The sequence below is a fragment of the Ailuropoda melanoleuca genome, chromosome 10, assembly GCF_002007445.2.
Source record: "Ailuropoda melanoleuca isolate Jingjing chromosome 10, ASM200744v2, whole genome shotgun sequence".
Lineage (NCBI taxonomy): Eukaryota > Metazoa > Chordata > Mammalia > Carnivora > Ursidae > Ailuropoda > Ailuropoda melanoleuca.
Genome location: NC_048227.1, coordinates 913,522 through 938,729, shown reverse-complemented (window position 1 = coordinate 938,729; position 25,208 = coordinate 913,522). Strand labels below are relative to the sequence as shown.

Below are 25,208 nucleotides of genomic sequence, written 5' to 3'. Positions count from 1 at the left end.
TGGGCAGACTGGGGGTGTCCTGACCTGGAGGTCCTGGAAGGGAGAGGGCCAATGGAAGGACATGATGTGCTCATTGGGACAGCACCACAAATGCTGCCCCCCAAGTCCCTCTCCCTAGAGGAAGCTCCATGATGACCGGCGGGGGCAAGAATGAAGCTTAAATCCCGGGGACCAGAGCTCCAGCCATCCCCCACTCTTCCTTCTGAGGGAGGCTGGCTTCCAGCCCTGTGTGTCACATGTGAGCCCCTGCGTCCACCCCCTGCCCTCCCCCCAGGCCTCTCCTTCCTCACTGGCTTTTCCAGTTCTCCTAACTGCTGCCCTGGGGGTCAGGAAAACCCAGTTGGTTCCTCGTTCCGGGACCTGCCACCAGCCTGGCTAAACTGGCATGACACTGTCCTTTGTCCTCCTGCTGGAAAACCCCCAGCAGGTCAGGGCAGTAGTCATGGCCAGCCTTGATCCCAGGTCCGGCGGCTCCCTGTCTAGCACCTGCTTGCTTGCCCCTTGTGATAGCGGGCTCACCACCTGCACACAGGCCTCATTTGCATTGCATTGCTGGGCAGCTGGATGTCCACCCCCCCGGGCCCAGCTGCAGGAAAGAGCTGGGATGCCATGTGCTGGCTCTGGCGTGGAAGAGCTCAGTTTTTGCTCCTTCAAGTGGGCACAGAATAGCCACCCTGTAACGCTGTTAGGGGCCAATCGTGGGGAAACACCCTCCTTCCTCTGAGCCTTGTCTGGACAAGCCTTGGAGCTGGGCGGCCAGGAAGGCGAGGTCATCTCCCATTTCTGGTGTCAGTGTTTCCGGCTGTCCGGCCGGTGGCCTCAGCCAGGGCTCCACAAGAATGTGGAGGGGAGCCCGCTGAGTAACTTGGGGCCCCACAGGCGGTGCTTCTCCCCCGTGACTTCTGCCACAGATACTCACGGTGGAAAACTGGGACACAAAGGCCAGCACGCCCCCCTAGCACGGCGGGGCCCCAGGAGCAGCCAGGACCTCCCCCCAACCCCCACTCCAGCAGGGCCACGCGGGGACTGCGCCCCCTCCCAGCCTCCGCGCCCTGGGCTGTAACCCGAGAGACAGGATCACGGCCTCGCCTGGCCCCCAGCATTCGTGAGGACCCAGGACGAAAAGTCCTCTGAAAGCCAAGGAAGGAGGGGCGTTCCCGCCCTGGGGGGATCCGGGCGGCCTCCCGGGGGAAAAGGGTGCCCAGGGCCAAAGGCAGGCCGGGACGCCCCACCACTTCCTAGCCTCAGTTCCCCGTCTGTAAAGTGGCTTTGCCCCTCATTTCTCCACGATCGTTGGTGGGGGGCGTTGAAAAGAAAGTCCCGAAGCTGCGCAGGAGTCGTGGATGGCCGAAGGGGTCCGAGGGGAGGGAGAGTGGGCGTGGCTCCGGACGGGGGCGGGCCCGGGAGGGGGCGTGGCCCGACTGAGGCAGAGCTGGCGGGAGCGGGCCCTAGGGGCGGGGCCGTGGCCTCCCTTGGGGGCGGGACCTTCCGGGGGCGGGGCCTCTCGGGGGGCAGGCTCCGGCCGCACTCCCGCCGGCGGCGCGGCTGAGGCTCCTGGTCGTCCCTGGGCTGCGGCAGGGCTCCGCCGGGCTCCGGCAGGGCTCGGACGGGGGTCGGCGCGGGCGTCGGTCCGCGGCTCCGGGAGGCGCAGTCGGAGCCCCGCGGCCGCCGGGGCGCGCGCCGCTGCCCGCATGGCCGCCATCAAGGCGCTGCAGCAGTGGTGCCGGCAGCAGTGCGAGGGCTACCGGGACGTGAGCATCACCAACATGACCACGTCGTTCCGCGACGGCCTGGCCTTCTGCGCCATCCTGCACCGCCACCGGCCCGACCTCCTGTGAGTGCCCCGCAGGCGGGGAAACTGAGGCTGGGGCTGCTGGCGCCGCGGGGCGGCAGGGGGTGCGGGGAGCCGCGCGATGGGGCGGCGCGGAGCGGGGTCCCTGCAGCCAGGACCCGCCCGGTGGCCTCAGTTTGCCCGTCCACCAAGTGGAGTTGGGCCGGAGCCAGGCCGGCCGGCCGCCCCCGCTGGCTTAGTCAGTCCGTGAGTCAGGCCCGCGTCCGGGCTCCGGCCACAGCTACTTCTCCCCGCCCCGCCGCCTCCCTGGGAGAGGGCCGGCAGGGCTGCCCTTGGGAGCCCCCCTGAGCGCCCTGCTGCCCAGGGACCGGCCCCCAGATCCGGGGTGCTGTGCCCCTGCCCCAGCCGGTCCAGGCACCTTTACGAATGCAGCCCAGGGCACTGTGGCGGAGGGGTGGACGCAGAGTTGGAAGCCCCAGGCTTCCCAGCTCTTGTGGTGCAGGCCTGCCTGGGCACCCTAGGGTGACAGCTATGAGGTGGAGGCTGAGCCCCTAAGCCTGGGAGCCAAGGGACGTGGGCAGAGATGTGGACTAGGGTGACCCCCCCCAGGAGGGTCTTGCGGTGGTGGCTGGCAGGCTGGCCCTGCACTGCCTCTGGATCTTGTCCCCACACTCGACCCACACCATCAGTTATTCACTCGGCAAACGCTCTCCCGCTGAGTGACTGGGCCTGCTGGGGCAGGGGTCTATGTGATGAGGGCCTGGCCCCCGAATCATGTGAACTGCAGATGGGTAAACCTCCAAGGGAGGTTGCCTGGACTGGGGGTACTGGGGCTCAGGAAGGCTATCCTCAGAAGGCCTTCAAAAGCATTCCGGGAAGCTGTGGCTGGATCCAGGGGTAGGGTGAGGTGTGTGTTTGCCAGGGAGGTCTCAGGGCTAGGAAAGGACAGAGGCCCTCAGTGAGGCCCCTTCCTGTAGAGATGGGGGAGCTGTGGCCCAGAGACCGGACACCCTTGTTCAGGGCACAGAGCGGAGCCAGGGCTGGCACTCGGGGCTCCTCCCCTGCACCCAGATGTACCCTGTACCCCAGGCACTCTACGGGGAAGCTAGTCTTGACAAAGGCCTGCACATACTTCCTCCTCCCGCCCAAGGTTGTGAAATGGGTTTGTGGAGTCTCCTGGGGAGGCCTCTCCCCCTGCCCAGGGATGCGCCACAGTCACCCCTGGAGGCAGAAATGTTGGGCAGAATGGGGTTCCACAGGGAACACGCTAAGCTGAGCTTGGATGGGGAGGTGGGCTAAGGATGGACCCGGAGTGGAGGGGAACAGGCTGAGCCCCACCTGGGAGCATGCAGGGGCGGCTGGCTGGGGACTGCGCCCAGACAGCCTGGACAGAGCAGCACGAGAAGTCTGCAGTTATAGGCAAATAGGGTACGGCCGTCTGCTGGCCAGCAGCCTCAGTGTCAGTGACCATGGGTGTCACTGGAGATTCGGGGCTTTTCCGAGCCCCAGGGGCTTCTGTCTGCTCCTTGCTGTGCTGGATTAGAGGCCTGTGTGTGTGTGGGGGTGTGTGTGTGGTGCATGAGCCTGTCCCAGCATGCACTGCCCAAGTATGAGCACAGGTGTGCACATATGGGTGTGTACCACGCCTGCACAAGCAGGCGTCATATAACCGTTCCTTTAACCGTTAATGAGTACCTGCTGTGTGCTCAGCACTGCAAGCTGAAGAACATGGACTTGGCCCCTGCTCAGGGAGTGACATCGAGGGCATGGGTTATCTTATTTACTGCTGACTTGGTTTTTGTCCATCTGCTCCCACTGGCCTTTAGCTCCAAAAGGGTGGGAATGTCCTTTTTGGTCACTGCCTGCCCTCAGTGCCTGGAACTGGGCATGGCACATGCCAGGTGCTTGGTAGATAGGAGCACATAGTCGGAGAGCTACACAGAAGGGCATGCACTTGGGGCTCCGTAGGGATAGTAGGAGTTCGGTAAGTGTCATTGAAAGGTAGGGGCTCTGTAGATGCCTGTGTGCAGGGTTGGGGGGCACGTGACCATGGAGGCCAAGAGTGGAGTGATGGGGCCACAAGCCAAGGAATGCCTGGAGTCCGCCAGGAGGTACAAGGACAGATGTCCCCGAGAGCCTCCGGAAAGAGCACGGCCCTGCCGATGCCTTGATCTTGGACTTCGGGCCTCCGGAACTGGGAGGAAATGGGTTTCTGTTTGTGGTCAGCAGAACGTTAGTACAGCCTTTGATACCTGGCGGGTGCTGAAGGGCTGATGGAATACCGTGCGTGTGCTTGGTGCTGGGCGCACGCCTGAGTGTAGGCACATGTGTGTCCTTCGTGGTGCCTTACATGCCCCTCCCTCGCCCCCCAGTCCCTGTGCTGCCCACCCACCCCTGGGGGTACAGAGGGGAGGAAATACGCAATGAGTAGCACAGGATGCCGTCCTCCTGGGGACACCTCCGAGGCCAGACTGGGGCGAGACCCCCCCGTGCTCCCCATCCTTCAGAAACCCTCTGGTCGCAGGAGTGGACATCCGGCTCCATGTGTCCTGACTTTGCCACCAGGAAGTCCTTCCCTGTGCCCCATCTCCAGCCTTCCTGCTGCCCAGAGCCGCTTCCTCCCGGCGGCCTCCTCGGGAGCAGCTGTGAAGGAGCTCTGGGCGCCGAGCCAGGCAGGTGGCGGTCAGCCGCTCCGACGCTAGCTTCGCTCCTGCCTCTGCCCGCCGAGATCGTGCGGCCCTGCCCCGGGAGGTGCATGTGACGCCCTGGTCGCCCCGCGGGGACCCCGGGGGGTGTGTGTGGGTCGGGAGGCGGGCGCACCCGCGACGCCCCCCTGGAGCTGGCCGGCAGCACTAGCCCGGGCCCCTCTCTGGTCAGCCTGCCCCAGAGCTGTAGGCTTTCTTGGGTGGGCCTCCAGGGCGCCCGCCCGCAGTCTGTTTCCCCAGTGACGCCACCTGTGCTGAGCAGCCAGGTGACCGTGGGAGCCGCCCAGAACAAACAGCCCCTTCCTGCCTCGGGCAGTAGACCTGTCAGGGCTGGAGTGCGGGGCTGGGCTCCTTCCCCTTCTGGGCTGACCAGGGGTGGCCGAGGTTTTCAGGGGAGATGCAGGAGGTAGGGGTGGCGGCAGCCACCGGGAAGGAGGGGGCAGGAGGCTTTCGCAGCAGCTGGCAGAAGTGCCTGGGCTTCCTTGGGCCGTTTGTAGGAATTGTGGAGGGGGTCAGCAAGTGGGGGTCTGCTGCAGACTCACTGGGCTTCCCAACCCCTCAGTCCCGTGGTGGGGGGACCTGATCTTTCTCCATGTCCCTCCAGCTCTGGAGGCCAATGTCAGGTCTGGGGCAGAGGCCGGTGGTGGTGGGGTGTCTTCCTGGCCATGGCGGGGCTCCCTGAGACGCGCCCTGAGACTCGCAAGTAGTCCAGAGTCAGGAGAGGCCCCAGACGCTCGGAGACAGCACTGTTTCCCTTCCTGGGCCAGAGCAGAGGGTGGGCTGGGCCCTGGAGGCCTGGCTGGCCTCCCCTCCCACACAGGCCTCTTGGCCAGCAGGAAGCTGCCTGGGGACAGAGGCCTTCTGTTCCCCAGCCGAGGGACTGCTGCCCAGGCCCCCCGCTGCCGCCTTCCGTCCAGACTCTCCAGGATGGACACGGGAGGGGCTGCCAGCCCACCTCCTCAGGGCCAGTGCCCTGTGATGCTCCCCTCAGGCCACCACGGAAGCCCCAGAGCTGACTCTTGGCTAGACCCTGCCCCGGGGCCAGGGTTGGGGGTCAGGGTCTGCTCCAGCCTGGGTAGGCCTGCAGCTGGGCAGCCAACGCTGAGGGGTCTCACTTGTCCACTCGGGACCTTTCTCCCTGCCTCAGGCCTGGGGCGCGTGGTCATGTCCCATTCCTCCCTGTGCCGTCCACCCTGCCTGAGATCTGTGCTAGCATCTGCTTGGTCACTTCCTCCCCTTCTGCCATGTGGCTTTGGTCTTGTCTCTGTCCTTCTCCATCTCTGTGTGTCTGTCTTTCTGTCTCCCCTTTTCCTCTGTGCTCCCCTTCCCAGTGGGATTAACTACAGATGTGCTGGGGGTGCCTGGAAGAGGCGCCTTCCCTTCGGTCAGCTCCTCCCAGCCCAGCCCCCCACCCATGTGGCTGCATTTTGTTCCGGGAAATAAACAGTGTGAGGTCAGCTCTCCAGGAATTTGGAAGGGGGTACACATTCCCAAGAGCCCCAAAAGCCTGGGGGCAGGAGGCTGGCTGGCTCAAGAGTGTGAGGTCAACAGTCCTGGTCAGCTGTGGTCGGCGGGAGGGGCCGTGCCTTGGCCTCTCGCGGGCAGGCCAGGCCAGGGCTTGGGCACACACTGGCGCCCGGCCCACAGCAGACAAGTCAGAGGGCACAGGACACACATGTAGACCCAGGGAGCACGTTCACTGGCCGAAGTCGGAAGAATAGATGGACGCCACAGAAGGCCCCTTGCTTGGCAGCATGGGAACGAAGTCATCAGCCAGCGTTCGCCTGGCGCCAGGTGCATGCGGGTACCTTGGGGTCGTACCGGAACGGAGCTGGGTTTAAATGACAGGAATACGACTAAAACATCTCACCGGGGGCGGGGGGGCCGCCCTGAGCCGCAGCCCACCCAGTGTGCAGGCTCTTGGGCCGCAGCTGCCTCGCCGAGGGGCAGTCAGTCCCTCACGGCCGTGGGGGCGCAGCTCCTGCGTTTGGGTCCAGCGAGGCCTTACACGCCACCTTCCCGCCTCCCGGAGGGTTGGCCAAAGCCGGGCTGTCAGTGTGCGGGGCGGCTGAAACAACAGACACGCGTCCTGAGTCAGGTGCCGGCAGGGGGGCCACTCCTGAGGCTCCGGGCCTCTCCCCTCTCCCCAGCTCCCTCTGTGCACGGCCGGGTCCTGATTTCCCTTTCTGTAAGTATGCCGGTCGTTTTGGATTAGGGCCCCCTGTCATGACCTCATCTGAACTGGATTCCGTCTGTAAAGAAGATCCCGTTTCCAAAGGTCACGTTTTGAGGTCCTGGGGGTTAGGACTCCAACAGATCATGTGGGGGGCCCCGTTCAGCCCATCACCACAAGAGCCCCTGGTGGCGGAGAGCTGGTCACGCTGGACTTCCTGACAGGGACAGGCGTGGTCTCTCTCAAGGGTTTGTGGGCCTGCTCAGTCCAGAGATTTCTGCCAGAGCGCTGGCCCCAGAGCACCGGGCCAGGCCGCGCTCAGGGACAAAGGCGATGCAGGTCGAGCCCCATGCTACAGGGGATGTGAGCTCATGTGGCCGCCAGCCAGAGGCAGAGAAGCGTCCACTCCGGGCCCTGCCGGGAGCCTCTGGGGAGGGCTGTGGCGGGTGTGGCGGGCAGGGCCAGTGTGTTCCGCATGGAGCGAACAGCGTGGGCTGTGCTCGAGAGGCCGGCGGGGCAGGACCCTGGGCGGAGAGCTTGTTTCGGGAGGGGTGCAGTGGCTGTGAGACTGGCCGGCGGGGTGGGGGGGGTGATCCGGCCCCACCGCAGGGGCCTCGAGGGCCCGGGGAGCAGCTGGGCAGGGTCCTGAAGGGGTGGTCCTTGACCTTGAGTGGAAGGGCAACGTCAGCAGCTCCCCACCTGCCCGCCTTGGCGCCTGCTCAGCAGGGGCCAGCACATCGGCCGCGAGGTACTCTCGCAGGGTCCGGGTGAAGCAAGCCTCCCCGCCCGCCAAATCCAGCAGGCAGGAGTACCCCCCTCCCCACGGCAGATGCAGGGGGCTGTGGGCTGTTTGCAGACAAAACAGAACTTGTTATCCTGCCCTCCCACCACCAGGGCATCTTGCTGAGGATGTGGCCGTGTGGGTCAGTGACCCGGGGCAGGTCTGGAAAAGAGATTGAACTTTCAAAGGGATGGGGTGGGGGAGGGAGGAGGGCCCCTGTGGACAGAGGGCCCAGTGTGGCGAGAATCCCCTGGGCGATGGATGGAAATGCGCTACTCCGTGGCTGTGGACCCTGGCGGGACAGACCCAGGGTCACCCGGGTGTGGCCACACTTAGGAAGCAGGAGGGTGCTGCGCCCGCCCTGCCACCCCTCCGGCGGTTTGTCCACCTCGGGACAGAGCTGCCGCCATCCTGTCCTGTGCATAAAAGCACCGTCTGTGCTCATGGGGTGGTCTTAGCATCTGGAACACGTTACCTGGGAGGAGGTCCAAGCGGACAGTGAGGTCTCCCCAAAGCCAGGCAGGGTGATGGACGCGGGCCGTAGGCCAGCGGGGGCCTCCTCGGGGGGAGGTGGGCATATAGCAGCCCTGTCCCCTCCCCACCGTGTGGCTGCCAGACCCCCCAGTTCACGTTGAAGCTGCCATCCTCCTCCCAGATGGGGACGCTGAGGCCCAAGAGAGAGGAGAGGGCTCCCCCAGTGTCCAACAGCACAGGCCTGGCTGGGTCAGGACACAGCTCTCACACTCCCTTTCCCACACTGCAGGGCTTCCAGAAACATCCAGTGCGGATTGAAGGGGCCAAGCTGCTGCGGAGTCCCCACCGATGGGTATTTGAGCTGCCTGTCGGGACAGGCGCCTGCTAGGCCCAGCTGTGTTTTCTGCTCTGAGCGACCTTGCAGGGGGTGACGGACTGAGGTGTGCCCGTGTTGGGTGGGGGCACCGAGTCCCGTCAAGGCTGGTCCCAGAACCTTGGACATCTGGCATCCCCGAGGTCAAGTGTGGGGGAGCAGCCTGGCCAGTGGGCAGCATGTACCTCTGTCCCTCACTGCCTTTTATATCTAACCCCTGGTCTCACCCCCGGGACATGGGCCTCCTGTGACCCACTAGGCCCACAAGCTTCTGGGAGTTTGGAAGCAACCCACTTGGATGTGTGCTCAGCTGGGCTACCCAGGCTGATGACTTTGTCTTGGCCAGAGGTGGCTCTGGGAGGACAGGGCCCTGCAGTGGGTCCTGGCTTGGCCATGGCCCTTCCCCACCCTGTGGGAACCACCGCCTCAAGCCTGCCCATAGGCCTGGCCTTGTGGGTAAGGGCTTGGCCTCTGCAGGGCACCAGAGGTGGGGGCCATGGCTGCGGGGGTCGATGTTCACCAGGCTGCTGGCCTGGCATTGCTGAGCACAGAGCAGGGCCGACTCTGCCCACTTGTGACTGCCGTGTGACCTCGTGCCTTCAAGGCTGCCAGTCTGGGCCTCAGTCTCCCTCCCTGAGCTGCTTTGGACATCTATATTTTTCTCTTCCAGGGACTTCGATGCGCTCAGGAAGGAAAACATTTATGAGAACAACAAACTGGTGAGTGCCCCTGTTCCTGCCACCACACCGGCGTGGCCAGTCTGCCCTGCACTGTCACCCAGGTCCCTGGCCCCCTCGGGCACCGCCCTGCAGCCGCGGGAGGGGCCGGCCCAGCAGGTGAGCGCCTGGTGGCTGGAGACGCTGCTGAGCTCCGCAGCCAGTCCTGAGCCTGGTGACCCCAACGCCAGAAGTAGCCTCTGGTCCGGCGCCCCGGCCCTCCTGGTCCCCTTCTTCCTCCTGTCGGGGGGGTTGGGACACAGCTCCCATCCAAGGCAGAGTGGGGGCCAGAGGAGGCTCTGGGAGGACCAGCCCTGGGGCGGGTTCTGGCGGGGCGGTGGCCCTTCCCCACCCTGTGGGGACCGCCGCCCCGACCCCTCCCGACGGCCTGGCCAGGGCTCCTGGGCACACCGCCTGTGGCCCCGCACTCTGGCTGGCCTGGATCCAAGGCACCCGCCTGCCGCCCCGCTGCAGACCTTCCCTGCACCAGCCTCAGTTTCCTCACTGCAGAATATGCCCCATTATCACAATGGGCTGTTGCCCAGAGAGGCAGACTCGCGCCCTGCCCACCTCGTGCACCATTGGCATTTCAGTTTGACTTAGTTTAGATGAAATAAAGTGACAGATTCAGTTCCTCAGCCACGCTCTCCACAGGTCACACACTCCCGATGGACAGCTTGGACCAGAGCTCGTCCATCGTCGCAGGAAGCGTGTAGGGACGCTGTAGCGTGCGGGTGGGACGGACACGTGGGGACGGTGCAGCCGGGTGTGCTCGGCCATCGCCCAGTAAAATGGAGCCCCCTGGGCACTCCCGGGAGGGGTGTGCCTAGTAGGGGGCTGCCAGGGCAAGGGTGCTGGACAGGAGGGCCCCTGGCTAGTAGGAGAAACAGCAAGGGGGGCCCAGCTGGGCAGAGTGGGGGAGGCAGCGGGAACAGAGTGGGGGTGTGGCTGGAACAGAGTTGGGGAGGCAGTGGAACAGTGGGGGCACGGCGGAGCAGAGTGGGGGAGGCGGCGGGAACAGAGTGGGGGTGTGGCGGGAACAGAGTGGGGGAGGCAGTGGAACAGTGGGGGCACGGCAGAGCGGAGTGGGGGAGGTGGGGACAGGCAGGACATGGGAAGCACTTGGCCACCTGTCCAAGGGCTGCTGTGCTGGGAGCGCTGGGGTCCACAGGATCTGTGTGGACAGCGGGGTGGGGGGTGAGGGGATGATGGCAGCAGCAGGAGGAGTCAAACTCTGGATGTGTTTTGAAGGGGAGTGAGACGGGATTCAAGGCCTTTGGCCTGAGCATGGTGGGAAGGTATCCCTGGAACCCCGTTTTGGAGACATAAAGCCTGAGGTGTCCACCTCAGACGTGGTATGGGTGTCTGAGCAATTAGGGGAAGGGTGCAGACGGGGACTTGAGGGTCATCAGGTGAGGGACGGGCCTGTGGAGGCAAGAGAGGCCAGGCTGGCCACGGCAGGGACTGGCTCCCCAGCTCCTTCAACCCTGCGCGGTCAGGATATGGTCCTTGGCTGGGGGAGGTCACGCAGCTGGAGCAGAGTGCGAACTTGAACCCAGACCTTTCTGGGCCCAAGCGGGTTTGTGGCCTCCTTCCTGGAGGAGCTGGTGGGCTGACGGAGGAGGAGGAGGGGTGTCCCCTGGCTCACCTGTGCTGACCACTCCCCCCAGGCCTTCCATGTGGCCGAGGAGCAGCTGGGCATCCCAGCCCTGCTGGACGCTGAGGACATGGTGGCCCTGAAGGTGCCGGACCGGTTGAGCATCCTGACCTACGTGTCCCAGTACTACAACTACTTCCACGGGCGCTCCCCCAGTGAGTAGCGGCCGGAGGCCCTGTCTGCATTGCCTCTGCATGGCCGGCCCCCCTCTCGGGCCCCCACGAGCCCCCAGCGCTGCCGAGCGGGGCAGGAAGCAGGCAGGGAGGCCCTTCTGGTGCCACATGAGTGGGGCTCCCGGAGCTGCGGCTTCCTCCCCGTGGGAGCGGGACCCCCCCTCATGCTGCTGCAGGTGACGAGCACGGGTCCGGGCCCCGCAGGCCCCACACCCACCTGTCCACTGAACAGATGCGCCCAGATCCTGCCTCTCCTTATCCTCTCAGCCTCAGTTTGCCCATCTGTACCCCTGGAGCCTGTGCCCACAACTCTTGCCTCAGGCAGCCTGAGACCCCATGTGTGCTCCCGGGCCTGGCTCCAGAGGCACCGCTGTCCCCGTGTGGTCCTGACATTTGGCCTTATACACATCAGGCTGGCCCTGGCAGGGTGGGGCCTCCAGGCAGGGCGGCTGGGTGGGGGACTGGCCCAAGGGACTTTATTCTGGCTGCTTTGTGCACCCGAAGTTCAGCCACGTCCCCTCCCCCCACATTCCTCATCCAGGCCTTAGAAATCCCCAGAATCACTGGGCACAGGACCAGCCCCGCCTTGATATTTCCACTTTGTAGAGAAACAGAAAAGTTGCACTTCCCTGACCCCAGATGGGGGCTCTCAGAGCTGCAGGGGAGGGGCGTGCGTGAGGCCAGGCCCCTGCTGGGAATGCACGCCTGTGGTCGCTCCGGCTGCCTTTCCCGGGCCCGGACACCGGGAGCTGCCCTTCCCAGCAGCACTGGGCTCCCACAGGGGACCTGGACCAGGGGTGGCCCCAGATACTTTCAGAGCCTGACCCCGCTTGTCTCGTGCCAGTTGGAGGCATGGCTGGTATCAAGAGACCACCATCGGACTCCGATGAGGAACCATCTGGGAAGAAGGCCTCATCCCAGCTGGCCAGGCCCTCACCCACTCCAGCCCAGGGGCAGCCACTGTCTCCAGCCAGCACCCACCCCACCGTCCAGCAGAAGGACAGGAGCTCAGGGGGCCCCCTGCTGAAAATCGTAAGCACCCCAGCCCCACCTTCCCTCTGGCTCTTGGGGCTGAGTGTGACCTCTACACCACCCAGGATGGGGCTCCCCTTGGCTCCCTGGCACGGATTCAGCTGCCTTTAATGAGGATTGGCTCTACAAGCTCCTTCGATCCTGCGTGGTCAGGACAGGATCCCCATTGTACAGATGGGTAACTGAGGCCCAGGGAGGTAGTGCAGGCCGAGCAGAGCTGGGACCCCGAACCCAGATCTTTCTGGACTCCTGCCCCTCCCTTCTGGGTGGGCCAGGAAAGAACCCTGGGTGTGTCCTTCCCGCCTGCCTGGGGCGTTAGGGTACCCTTACTTTCAGAGGTGGGGGACGGAGGTGGGCAATATGCTGTGGTCGGGCGCCCCCTGCTGTTCGAGCGATTGGCGCGAACCACAGCCTGGAGTGAGGACTGCGGCCCCTCGGCCCCTCGGGTGCGGCAGGAGCGTAGGAATCCGTCCCCTGTGCCCCCAGGCCCCCGGAGCCAGGGGCCCCCTCTCCTGGGGCCGGGCTGCAGACCCTGAACTTGGAGTCCGGCCGGCCTGGGCATGGGCCGTCCTGGCTGCGCTTGGCGGGCTGCTCCCCTCACGGCCTGGGCTCTCCGGTCTGTAAAGTAGGATCTTCTCACCTGTTGATGGGGCAGCTGTCAGGAGGGAGGCCTGTGGGGGTTGGGGCGCAGCAATGTCAGCCGCACCCTTCCCAAGGGCCAGGCCGCGGTGAGCAGCTCGGCCAGCAGCATCTGTGGAGTCTGCGGCAAGCACGTGCACCTCGTGCAGCGACACCTGGCTGATGGGAAGCTCTACCACCGGAGCTGCTTCAGGTTGGGCGTGTGCGCGTGCGTGCGCGTGTGTGCCTGTGTGTGCGTGCACGCGTGCACACTTGTGTACATTTGCAAGTATGCTTGTGTGCCCGTGCACCCCCGTGTGTGTGTGCGTGCATGCTGACAGTCACGGATGCTCTGGGTGTCTGCGCCCCTAACAAGGTCCATTTGGGGTCTGTGACCCTGAGGGGACTGTTGAGTCAGTTGACCAGCAGACGAGCAGACGCAGGGTTGCACGAGCGTGTGTTTCTGGGAGTATGCGTGAATGGGGAGAACATGCCGGCCTGGAGCGTCCTCACGGCTCTTCCTCTTCCCTGCGCCAGGTGTAGGCAGTGCTCCAACACGCTGCACTCTGGGGCCTACAGGCCCACCGGCGAGCCGGGTGTCTTCGTGTGTTCCAGCCACCACCCCGAGGCCATCGCTGCAAGCCCCATGTTGCGGGGCCCGGCCCCCCGACAGCCAGGGGCCATGCCCTCGGACTCCAAGCCGCCCGGTGCCCCGTGGAAGGCCCAGGAGGCAAATGGGCTCCGACACGCGGGGCCGAAGGCCAGGCCAGCGGCCCGGGAGCCTGTGGTGGGCAACTCAACTGCCAAAGGCGTCCCCACCCCAGCCGACTCTCCAGCCACTGCTGCCTCCCACGTCCACGCGGGGAGTCCAGCCGGGTCCAGGTTCTTGACGGGCCTCCAAGGTGGCAAAGCCAGTGTGCGTGTGGCCAACATTTCCCCAGCAGGTTGGTCATCGCTGGCTCAGGACACCGCAGCAGCCAGCCCCCGTCCTGCCGTGACGCAGAGTGCCCCGGACTCTCACCTGGCCACCCCGCAGAGCCGGGTGACCCCCCAAGCGGCAGCCCCTCAGACCAAAGTCTGTGTGAGCCCAGCATCTCCAGGCCCAGCAGACACCCCAGGTGGCACCCCATCGGCCTCCAAGATACAGCAGGCCCGGGAGAGGTTCTTCCAGACTCCTGGAGCCACCCCCAGCCTTGGTCCAGCTGTCACGGCCCCAGCTCCTGCCAGTGCGCCTTCTGGGGACAGCAGCAGGGAGCAGGCGCTGAGCTGCCTCCGGAAGGCCCTTCCCAGGCTCGGGGACACCGGTGCTCAGGCACCTGGCAGGTGGGTGGGGGTGGGGAGTGGGTAGGGTTGGGGGCAGCTGAGGAGGCTTCCAGGCCCTGCCTGCCTGGCTGTGCTCCCTAGCCTGGGAATGAGACAGGACCCAGAGGGCCTGGTGGTCAGCAGGAGGGGACACCGTTGTCACTTAGAGCTGTGGTGGACACACTCCCGGGGGCACGGATGCTGTCCCCTGGGGCCGCTATGTGGCATACATGGAGGATACACGTTTTACAGACCGGGGACCAGAGGCTGTGAGAGTTCCTACGTCCTTCCGTTTGACCCAGGCACAGCTCATCCCCCGTCCACGTGGCAGAGCCTGCCCGGTGCCTTTGGCACGCTGGACATGGAGCGGGCCCTGAGGGATGGAGGGTCCCCGCGGTGCTGTGCTGGGGCTGTTGGGACAGAGCACCACGCACTGGGGGCTAACGCGACAGAACATTGTCCTCTCCCAGTTCTGGAGGCCAGAAGGCTGAACCCGAGGTGGGCAGGGCCGCGCTCCCTCCGAGGGCGCTGGGGGAGGGTCCATCCCGCCTTGTCTAGCTCCTGCCGGCCTGCGTTCCTTGCTTGGGGCCACACCGTCCATCTTGGCCTCCAGGGTCACCTGAATTTCTCTCTGTGTCTGTGTCCTGTACTTTTCTGTCTCTTACAAGGACACCGTCACTGGACTTAGGGCCACCCTAATCCAGGATGACCTCATCTGTACTTGATTACATCAGCAAAGACCCTATTTCCAAATAAGGCCATACTCTGGGCTTCCGAGTGGACGTGAATTTGGGGGGGGACACCATTCACCATACTTCAGTGGCCTAGTGAGTAAGGAGATCGCACACCAGGCTGGCTGACAATCCGTGCCTGCTGCCTCGTGTGGCCCCTTGTTTGGGGGGAGCATTCTGGCTTAGAGCTGCCCTGCCCACTGGGTCAGCTGGTGGTGCCCTGGGAGACCGAGACTGCCCTGCACTCCAGCGCACCTGGGGGCTGTGGCCGCGTGGCTGTGAGCGCTCTCCGGGGGCCCCCAGCGGGGTATCTGCCCGGGGTGGGGCCCGGCTCCTCCTGGTCACTGCGCCCAGACAGTGGGGAGAAGCAGGAGGGAGAGATCAGTTTCCTAGGGAGCATGGGGCACACGGAGGAGCTGCTCTGGCTTGGGGAGGCGCCCAGCACCCTGCCCCGGGCCCTGCTGGGAGCTGGCGGCCCACTTCCCGCGTGCATGTGTGCCCAAGAGGGTGCAGGTTGGCCAGTGATGGGTGGCCCATGGGGAGGCCTCGCGCATGTGGCTTCGATGGGGGTAGGCAGGCCCCGCAAGCCCCGGCTCTGGGTGGGGCTTCTACAGTCAAGTCCCAGGTGCTTCTGGGCAGGTCGATGGAAGAGGGAGGGGCTGCGGGTGTGGCTTCTCCCCATACCCCATGCGAGATGTGTTTTGGGGGCATTTCAGTCTCAGCCCACGCCAGAGTTAAACGGGGAGGTAAAATCAGGGGCCAGGTATACACCTGTACCGGAAGTGCGTGCCCTTGGCCTGTCCCTCGGAGGGGCTATCTGTCTCCCTCAGGAGGGTGGACATTAGGAATCAGCTGCCAGGGGAGGCTGAGGGGCTTCTGCCTGGGGGTCACAGCGGGAAGGGCTCCCGGGCCCACCTGTGCCTCTGCTCTCACTCACAGGCCCTCCCCGGCTCTGAAATCCCAGGGCGGAACCGAAGGGCCACAAGCGAGTCCAGCAGCCAAGCTGTCACAGGTGGCGTCTCCCCAGGCCCCCCGTGCGAGGACGGAGCTGCCGGCCTCCCTGAGTGGGGGCCCTACCTCACGGACATCCACATCACCCCGGGCCGGCAGGAAGAGCCCGCCTGTCTCCTCAGGGGCCAGCCGGACGGGTGCCGGCTCCAGGCTAAAGCCAGAGACCCCACTGGCAAAGGGTAAGAGCTCCCCCAAAGCAGGGGTGGGGCGGGGAGTGGGGCTCAGGGTGCAGGGGGTGGCCCGGCTCTGCCAGTCTGTGGTGCGGTGTGGCTGCTGTGCTCCCTGGCCTGGGGTTCTGCAGCAATTTGCTGGTTCCTGCCCAGCTCCCGGGCTCGCCAGCTCTGGGTGCCTGTCATTCTGTCACCTGCCTCATAGCACCCCTGCTCCTCACTCTCTCCCCAGCCTGCCTGACTGCAGTTTTGGGGTGGCACAGCTTTATGGTCACTGTTCACTGCCCGCCTGCCCCGCCAGGCCTTCTTGCTGAGGCCCTCCGGTCGTCAGTGTCACTGCCCCTGGTGACCACGCCAGGGCGTCCGTTACTCCTTTCCTGCTCTGCTCTGGTCGCGGCCTCACCCCCTCCCCTGGGGTTTTGCGTCCACGGTTCCTGTGTGTGTCTGTCCTTCCTGCTCTGTCCCGATGACGGTGTCCCGGGGCTCCTCGCGTCCTGGAGCCCCCATGGACCTCGGCCCCTCCCAGAGGCCCCTCCGACCACTTACTACTGTTTCGTGGCCTTGTGTTCTTGGTGCCGTTACATACACTTTTCGGGGTAACTGTGCAGTTGGCTTTTCCTGGGCGCCTGGGTGTCTCTTAGGGGTGCCGCCCTGGCATTACTGAGCTGGACTCAGAGAACACCCCGTGTAGAGTGTTTTACCAAGATTTTTCCCTCGGCTGAGCCCCTGTCACGAAAGCTGCTCTGCTCTGAGCCAAGGAGCCTGCAGATGGGCTATCCCGGCTTAGCCATCCATCCCACAGATGCACAGCCACTCAGTGTCCACGGCGCTCCCCTGGCCTCCTCCTCACCCATTTGGCAGCAGGGGAAGTTGAGGCCCAGAGAGGGGAGCGATCCCCCCAGGCACACACGGCGCAGGCTTTAAGTCCTGAGCCCAACTCCCAGCCTGACTCTTTCCCTTGGGCAGGCTGGCTGTGCGGGTATTTGAGAGGGGCTGGCTGCAGGGAGTTGGGGTGGGGGTGGGTGAGATCCAGTCTTTCCCAGCAGACCCCCCCAGAACACCCCCCCATGACCTGTGTCCCTGCCCCCCACCTAGGCGTGAGTGCCAGTCCCCAGGAAGGCCAGGAGGACGGGCCGGCAGGATGGAGGGCCCGCCTGAAGCCTGTGGAGAAGAAAAACCCTGCTGAGAGGTGAGGGGAGGGGAGGCGGGGCTCTGGGGGGGCTCCCCTGGAACTGCACCTGGGCTTGTGGCTTTGTGCTCATGGAGCCTGAGGGTTAGCACAGGGTCAGGCACACAGTAGGTGCTCACCAGATGCTTGCAGGTGAATAAGGGCACAGACATGGACCGACTGACACACCCACAGGACGGATGTGTAGACATCTGCTCAGATGTCTTACTACTTTCAGCAGTAGTAGCAGGAGCCAGTTCACACCAGCTGAGTGATGGGGGGAGAGTCACACTGGCCTGAGTGACAGAAGGTCACACCAGCCTGAGTGATCGGGGGGCAGTCTCACCAGCCTGAGTGACAGACTCTCCCCCCTGATGGGGGGAGAGTCACAGTGGCCTGAGTGACAGACAGTCACACCAGCCTGGTGACGGGGGGGGGGCAGTCACACCGGCCTGAGTGATGGGGGGGCAGTCACACCAGCCTGAGTGACAGAGATGGTCACACCAGCCTGAGTGATAGGGGGCAGTCACACCGGCCTGAGTGACAGAGATGGTCACACCAGCCTGAGTGACGGGGGGGTGGTCACACCAGCCTGAATGACGAGGGGGGGCAGTCATACGAGCCTGAATGACGGGGGCGGTCACACCAGCCGCCCAGTGTGCACCATAGCCGTGCGTGGCCCAGGGGCGGGCAGCATGCTCGGGGCCCTGCAGCAGCTGTGAGGACCTGAGCAGGTGCTCACACCCACAGAGGTGAGCACTCGCGGGAACACAGGCCTGTTTCTAGGAGGGTCACGGCCAGTCAGGCACCATGAGCTCCTTCCCTGCCTCAGGTTGTCTGCCCCTGGGTGTGGGGGCAGCCCCTTCTTCCCTCGGCTGATCTCCTGCCCTCTGTCTAGGGTCCTGACAGAGCTTCGGATGGGTGAGGCACCTGGGAAGGTCCGTGGGAGCTCTGAGGGGCCCGTCCGTGTCCCCCCGACCCCTCTTCGGCCTGACAGGACAGCGGGTGCAGCTAGCCCCAGGCCCAGCCCCTCAGGTAATGCTGGGCCGAAACCCGGGGGCTCCAGATGCCCGGCCCCGGGAACGCGGCGTGGTGCTGCCGGAGGGGCCCATGTCTGGGGTGGCAGCCTGGGTGTGAGTGTGCGTGCACGCGTGTGCCTTTACGCCTGCACATGTGTGTGAGTGTGGCTGTTCCTAGCATACTCCGCCGCCCCTGGACCCATGTCCAGCCCTCACGTCACTTCCTGTGTGGCCTTGAGCCGGTCTCCAGCCCCCTGGGCTCGTTCGGCCCTGTGTTGCCGAGGACGCAGTGTTACCCTCCCTGGGCGGATGTGGGCACAGGGCTGTGAGCACTGACCCCGTGCTGGCCAGTGGCCTCCGCTCAAGGAAGCAGTTGAGGGGGAGGACACCGGATCTGCCAGCTTGACATGTGGCCCTTTCCCCTGCCCTCGGGCAGCCGCATCCCCCTCCCCGTCCCTGTCCTGCCGCAGGAAGCTGGCTGTTCCTGCCAGCCTGGACGTTTCTGCCGACTGGCTTCATTCTGAGCCCTCAGGGCAGGAAGTCCCAGCCCGGAGCTGGAAGGAAGAGAAGGGGAAGCCCCCTGCTCAGGACAAAGCAGGTCAGCCCCCAAGACCCCAGCCCCCATTTCTAGCTGGGACGGAGCTGAAGGGGCTCATCTGAGGAGGGAGCGCCTGGTGGGGTTTGCAGGAGGACGAGGCACTTATGGGGCCCAGAGTGGAGGGGAGGCGCGCCAGGGGAGCCAGCAGCCTTGAGCGCACCTGCGGACGGTCAGGCTTGGCTTGGGGTGGGGCAGAGGGCCTGGAGGACCGCCCCTGAGCCCTTACCCACCGATAGGGAAGGGAGGACCGGGCAGAGGCCCCCACTCCTCCTGGAGCCTGAGCCACAGATACCTGCCGATGCTGGAGTGTTTGCTCTTGGGGTGCCCGGGCTGCTGACCTGGGGGGACACGGAGGTTGGTGGGGATGGGGCCTGGATCTGAGTGAGCTCTGGCTTTCGGGCACCAGCGGGGCACTACTTGGGGTTGCTGGCGGCGGGGGCCAGGGCTGCCGGGCAGGCGGGGTGGGGTCGGCCGAGCTTTGGGCCTGGTACCCCCAGGTCCAGGAGACTCGTCTCGCCTTCAGCAGGGAGACCCTTGGGCTCGGCTGGTGTCCGCGCTCCCCCCGGCGAGGCAGTGACCAACCCCGCCAGGGTGAGTAGGCCAGGGTGCAGGCGGGCCGGGAGCTCAGCCCTCCGGGGCATGGCCCGGCGTCTCCCATGGCCCCTCACCAGCCCCCCGTCCCCAGCTGCACCCTAACTACATGCCCCCAGAGGAGATCCAGAGGCACGTGCAGAACATCGAGAGGCAGCTGGACGCCCTGGAGCTCAGGGGCGTGGAGCTGGAGAAGCGTCTGCGCGCCGCTGAGGGGGGTGAGCCGACTCCCTGCCCGGTGCCCAGCCTGGCCTCAGCCAGCTTCACCCTGTGGCTGCCCTGGCCCTGGCCTGACCCATTCCCCCCCCCCCCGCCCCGTCCACAGATGCCTCCGAGGACGTTCTCATGGTGGACTGGTTCCAGCTCATTCACGAGAAGCAGCTGCTGCTGCGGCAGGAGTCAGAGCTGATGTACAAGTGAGGGTCCAGCCGCCCCACCGCTGCCCGCCGGGCGCTCTCCTGGATGGCCCCCTCCCCTCCGTCCCCTCCAGCCGGGCGGGCCACGCCTCACGCCTGCGTCACCTCGGCAGGGCCAGGGACCAGCGCCTGGAGGAGCAGCAGTGGGACCTCGAGGGGGAGCTGCGTCAGCTGATGGCCAAGCCCCGTGCGTCCCACCCACCCCGGGGAGCCACGGACAGCAGGGGGGTGGTGCAGAGCCCTGGAGGGGTGGGGGGGTGGGTGTGGGCTCTCCGAGGCCCCTCCCAGTGGGCGGGCACCCTTGGGTCAAGTCTCAGCTCCTCCACTCCTGGCTGTGTGTCCTTGGCCAGGGCACGCACCCTCTCTGTGCTTGCAAAGTGGGGACAGTACTTGCCTGCCTGCCCCTCAGCCACAGTGATTGGGGCGCGCGGGCAGTAAGCCCTGACCAGCACAGCCCGTGGGTATTGTGGACGGTGTGGCTGAGGGCCCAGCGCTCGGGGCTCCGGTCCGGGCAGTCCTGCCTCTGCCCTTCCTCGCTGTGGGGTGGGGGCAGCGGTGCTGAGAGTCTGATCTGGCCATTCTTCCACTCATTCACTCATTCATTCACTCACCCACCCATCTGTCCACCCGTCCACCCATCCATCCACTCAGCGTTGCCAAGAGCCCACCGCAGATGGACAGGCTCTGTCCCCGTTGCCCCCAAAACCCTTCCCCACCTCCGGTGGAGAAGCCTGACCCTTGTGGGGGTGGGGATGCTGTGTCCCTGAGTGGGATGGGACAGCGGGGCTGCCGCTGAAGGCAGGCTGTCCCTGCAGAGGCTCTGAAGTCCCTCCAGGACCAGCAGCGCGAGGAGGACCTGCTGAGCCGGTACATCAGCACCGTGGAGGACCGCAGCAACATCGTGGACTTCCTGGAGGAGGACCGGCTCAGGTGAGGGCAGGGCTCGGGGCTCAGGTGAGGCGGTGCCAGACCCCACTTCCTCCCTGCCAGGCCAGCACTACTCAGCTCGTGCACAGAGCCTCCCCCCATCAGGAGGGCGGAGCAAGACCCCCCCATGTGCATTCGGCAGGTGGTGGCCCTGAGGCCCAGGGCAGACCCAGCCCAGGTAGCCTGTCTTAGAGGCTGTCCCTGACAAAGCCCCGTGTTCCCTGACCCTCAGGGACCAGCACCTGCTGCTGGAACATTCTATAATGCAAGTGGCTCACTGCGACCTGTGCAACAGGGGAACAGAACTTAAGATTTTATTTTCATTTAAATACACACAGCCTCCTGTGTCTCCCAGTGCTGCACTGGGCCTCCGGCTTTGTGACCATCCCCGGGGGCATCTCTGTCCCTGTGTGTAAATGAGGGACCTGTCAAGGCCAGAGTCAGTGGCCAAGTTTGTTAAACGTGTTACTGTCTGAGCTCAGGCGCCCTGGTCCAGGTTCTCCCAGGGCCCTCCTGTCCCCCTGCCACTGATGAGGGTCCAGGCCCAGAGAGGGCAGGCACTGCCTTGTTGGCAGGTGGGAGACGGCTGACCCAGGTGTCAGAAGGGCTAGGGCTCAGGTGTGAGTCCGATGAGAGCCCCACGCCCCTCGTCCCTGAGGCTAGGGCCCTCACTGCCGCCCTGCTACTGTTTCAGAGAGCGAGAGGAGGACGAGATGCTACGGAACATGATTCAGAGTCTGGGTAACTGGGGGCCAGGGCAGAGGTGGGAGAGGTTGGGGCTGGGCCTCCTGTGGGAGTGGGGGCCAGGACCCGCAGGGCAGGTACAGCCCACCGACAGGAAGGCTCACCCCAAGGGAGCAAGCTTCCCATCATTCAGCGGGACCAAGAGGCAGCCCTTGACCATGTGGTCGGGGTGGGGGGAGTGCCTGGCCCGGCAGGTCCTCTAATGGCAGGCACAGAGGCGGTTCCCACAAGGGAGGGCAGAGGCTCAGGGCTCCGGTCGGGGCCTGGCTTCCTCCAGGCTCTAGGGGCCTGGGGAGGACTCTGATGGGTGGGCGGGAAGCACATGTGGCAGGGGCAGTGGCTGAGAGGTGGTGAGTGTCCTCAGTGTCCATCCTCCCCCCCACCCCCCCAGACCTTCAGAGAAGCATCGGGGACCAGAAGAAGAAGTCCAAGTTCAGCTTGTCCAGGGTCTGGTCCTTGAGGAGCAAAAGCAGGACCCCTGAGTGAGCTGCCTGGCCAGCTGCAGGACCCTTGCCCTTGGCTCGGGCAGGGTGGGCACTGTGGGGGTGGGAACGTGGGGGTGGGGGCCTGCACCCCCTCCCCGTGAGCTACCACAATAAAGAAAGCCACCACATGACCTGGGCTCCCTCTTCTGTTCCCCGTGTGCTCCTGGGTGGCCTGGCGCCTGGCCCGGAGGTCTTGGCCAGTTTCCAGTTATGCACCAGTGTGGATGTGTCCATGGCCTTGAGCAGGCTCTGACCCTCTCTGGACTGGCCTGGACCCTCTGAGACGGGCACTGGAGCTGCTTCCTGGCCTGGCTGCATGGACTGGAGCTGGGAACAGGAACAGGGCGGGTCTCTGCCAACTGCACTCAGGGGTTACCCCCAAGTGGGGATCTCCAAAGCCAGAGATCTGTGACCTTGGCCTTGGGGCAAGGTGAGCTGTGCTCTGGGACGGAAGATTCCAAGCCCAGGGCCCTGGTGTCCATCAGGGAGTGGGGCTCACCGCCCTTCCCCACGTCTGGTGGAGAGAGGGCACAGGCAGGGCAGTGAAGGCCAAAGGGGAGCCGGCACCCTGCAGCTCACCCTGAGTCCCTGCTCAGCACTGCCCTCACTCGGGTGCCCCGCGAGAGGAATTTCTGTGGGCCTCAGTCTCCCCATTTGTCTCTGAGCTGTCTCCAGCCACGTGGGAGCCCCCTGTGGTGGTCCTGGCGGACCCCCCTCAGCGGCACAGCACCAACACTCCCCAGCCTGGTGGCAGGAGGGGTCCCTGGCTCAGTATGTTCGGGACCCACGGAGCTCCAGCTACATCCTGCTGCCTTCACGGGGTGCTGGAGGGTCTCAGCTGGGGACTCTTGGGACTCGAGGTCAGGGTGTGACAGGGGACAGGGAGGGCGGCTGCCTGGTACAGAGATGAGTTTGCAGCCCCCCCTGCTGCCTGGCTCTGTGGCGTTGGGCCAGGGCCCTGCCCTCTCTGAGCTTTTGGTGACCAACAGAGGGGCTGTGAGTGGGCTACAAGCACCGGCAGGGTCATGTGGGAGTCTGGACCAGCGGCGGTGGCAGGGGAGGGAACTCCAGGCCTCCTGCTGGCTGGCCCATCACAGCAGGACCTCCACTGGAGAGGCCGGAGGGCCCCGCAATGGAGGGTTGGGCTGCTGGAGCGGTCAGTGATCAGTGGGCCACGCAGGCTTGGTGTCATTCCTGGGTCCTGAGCGCCATGGGCGCTTCTGAGCAGAGGCCCCAGAGTGAGACTTGCATGGTGGAGGGCGGCGTGGACAGGTCTGCCGGACTGTCCAGCAGAGACTCGGTTGCCCGGAGAGGTCCGTCCAGGCATGACCCCCCGGCCCACGGCAGTGTGGGCTCTTCACCACCAGGGGGAGGCAGAGGGCCACCCAACAGGGACAGGGCGCCGGAGACCCTGAGAAGCTGTGGTTCTCAGACAAGGAAACCGGCTCAGAGAGGCCACGGGACCCCCTGAAGCTACACAGCATGTTAGGCAGGGACTGGGCTTGGCTCCTGGGGCCCCCTGCGAGGCCTTGGGAGCCCTGGTGGGCTGGGTACATGTGGGGTCCCTGAGACGGGGGCCGGGCATGTCCGGCCCCATACAGCTGGGGACACGGGGGCTGGCCCTACTGGGGACATGCACCCTCATCACGGCTACTCCCTGGGGTGCCGGATGGGCCCAGGTTGGTGCTGGTGGTGGAGCCCCGGGCAGGACGTCATGCTCTCTGCCGGAGGCCCTGGTGCCTGTGGGCCCTGTGGGCGCTCAGTGTAGGAGCGGCAAGGACGTGGCCTTGGGGACGTGGGGTTCCAGGTCCTGCAGTGTCCATTCACCTGGGGCCAGAGCAGGGGGGAACCACAGGTGTGGCCGCTTGTGGGGTGCACGTGGGGCCTAGCTTCTCTGCTCCCACCCCCCAGTTTGGAGGATCTGCCCAGGTCCCACCCCCCTTGCCCACACCCCAGTGAGAGATGGGCTCGGCAGGTTCCAGAAGGCACAGCGAGTGAACAGGAGGCCCAGCCAGATACACGTCTGCTGTGTACTTCCCGGGGCTGCACTGTCTGTGCATACAGGAGACGCTTAGTACGTGTCCAGGCGTTTCTCTTCCCAGGTGAGGCCCAGAAAGACCAGTGTTCCCATCAGTAGACCTGGGGTGGGGGGCTACTAAGGGTGGGCTGTTCCCTGGGCTTAGCCCCCTCCCACTCATGGCACACACATCCTTGAAGCCCCTGCTACCCCGTGGGTCTAGGGCTCATGGCCCCAACTTCTGGAGGACATTCAGGACAGAGAGAACCCACGGACTAAGGACTGACCAGGTAGAAGTTTTGGGGTATCTCAAGAGTGGATGTAGCCGGAGGTGGGGAGGGAGTGGCTCATCCAGGCCAGGGATGGGGCTGGTGTGTGTGTGTGGGGGTGGTACCCGGGCTCCTGTCTGCCCCCGTCCCCCACCAGGAAAGCAGGGCTTGGGCCGGCTTCTCACTGCCCCTCCCCTATTTGCTCTGCCGCAGCTCACTGGCCTCCAAGCAGACACACCACAGGGCCTTTGCACATGCCAGTGTCTCTATCTAGAACCCATCTCCCCACCAGGCTGACTCCTCAGCTGTGCTCTCCTCAGAGAGCTTTCCCCAGCCCCCTGGTTCTCTGCCTGCCACCCCGGCAGATTTTCTCACTTGGAAGTCGCCTTCTGGATTCAGGTATTGGTTTCGTCCTTAGATGGATGTCCCCTGAGTCAGGGAGCTCAACAGTCCACAGCACGGCTGTGTCCCCAGCACCCAGAACACAGTAGGAGTGCAAGAACCATGTGTGGAGGGAACGAATGACACATGTATGTCGAGCTGGACACTGGACCGGCCGGCGGCCTTCCCAGGCCTCCGTTTTCCCTCCTGTGAGAGCCGGCAGCCATGGGCCCGCCCAGCGCAGTCACAGACGTGCCCCTGGGCCTGGGAGAATCAGCCGCCTCACCCGGGCTGAGCGCCCCCCAGAGGGCGCCCGGGACACGGAGGGACGCAGGCAGGGGTACAAGGTCTCTGGGGGACTTTCTGGGGCATCTCAGCCCCCTGCCCACATGAGGGTCTGCACCATGCTCTGGGGGCCCAGGGACTTCATGGAGAGAGCTCACTCTGGCCACCCCATCCCCCACAGCCTCCGCCACGCCTCACCCCTGCAACCTCCACTGACTTGGCCCAACCCGCCTCCCTCAGCCCCTGCCCTGCGGGGACCCCCCTGGACGGGGGTCTTAGGCTGAGACGGGCGAGGCTGGCTTGGCAATTCCCATGGATGGCACCTTAGCTCCTGCGACCCCGTCCCACGCTAAAGAAAGGGATCAAGGCCCAGAGAGGGGAAAGGCCTTCCCCAGGGTCACTCAGCAGGGACAAAGGCAGAAGGAAGAGGGGGCAGGGCTGGAGCAGAGCTAGCAGAGGGGGTCATGGGGGGGCACCCAGTTTCTCCATAGAAGCTGGGGAGTGTTAGGTGGCACTCTGTCCCTTTGGCAAGAGGGGAAACCGAGTCACGGAGGAGTGCCCAGGGTCACGTGTCAGGAGCGGCAGGGCCTGGGTTTGGGC

The 25,208-nt window shown here is 65.1% G+C and overlaps 1 protein-coding gene across 11 annotated transcripts; it reads left to right on the top strand.

The window, feature by feature from the left end:
- The first annotated feature begins 1,509 nt into the window (after positions 1–1,509).
- On the top strand, positions 1,510–21,796 carry MICALL2 (MICAL like 2). 11 transcript variants are annotated; one of them, XM_034669675.1, is made up of 19 exons: positions 1,510–1,834; positions 8,215–8,277; positions 8,969–9,017; positions 10,685–10,826; positions 11,689–11,876; positions 12,593–12,708; positions 13,032–13,817; positions 14,049–14,294; positions 15,467–15,717; positions 16,804–16,897; positions 17,775–17,911; positions 18,428–18,493; positions 19,020–19,084; positions 19,179–19,302; positions 19,410–19,500; positions 19,614–19,687; positions 20,316–20,430; positions 21,122–21,168; positions 21,563–21,796. In XM_034669675.1, exons 1-19 carry the CDS (start codon positions 1,692–1,694, stop codon positions 21,655–21,657), a joined length of 2,892 nt encoding a protein of 963 aa, XP_034525566.1. In that variant the 5' UTR covers positions 1,510–1,691; the 3' UTR covers positions 21,658–21,796. The 11 variants fall into 11 exon arrangements, 10 of the variants coding, with proteins under 10 accessions (XP_034525566.1, XP_034525565.1, XP_034525562.1 ...); XM_034669674.1 differs by having other exon boundaries at positions 19,017–19,084; XM_034669671.1 differs by having other exon boundaries at positions 18,332–18,493.
- The last annotated feature ends 3,412 nt before the right edge of the window (positions 21,797–25,208 follow it).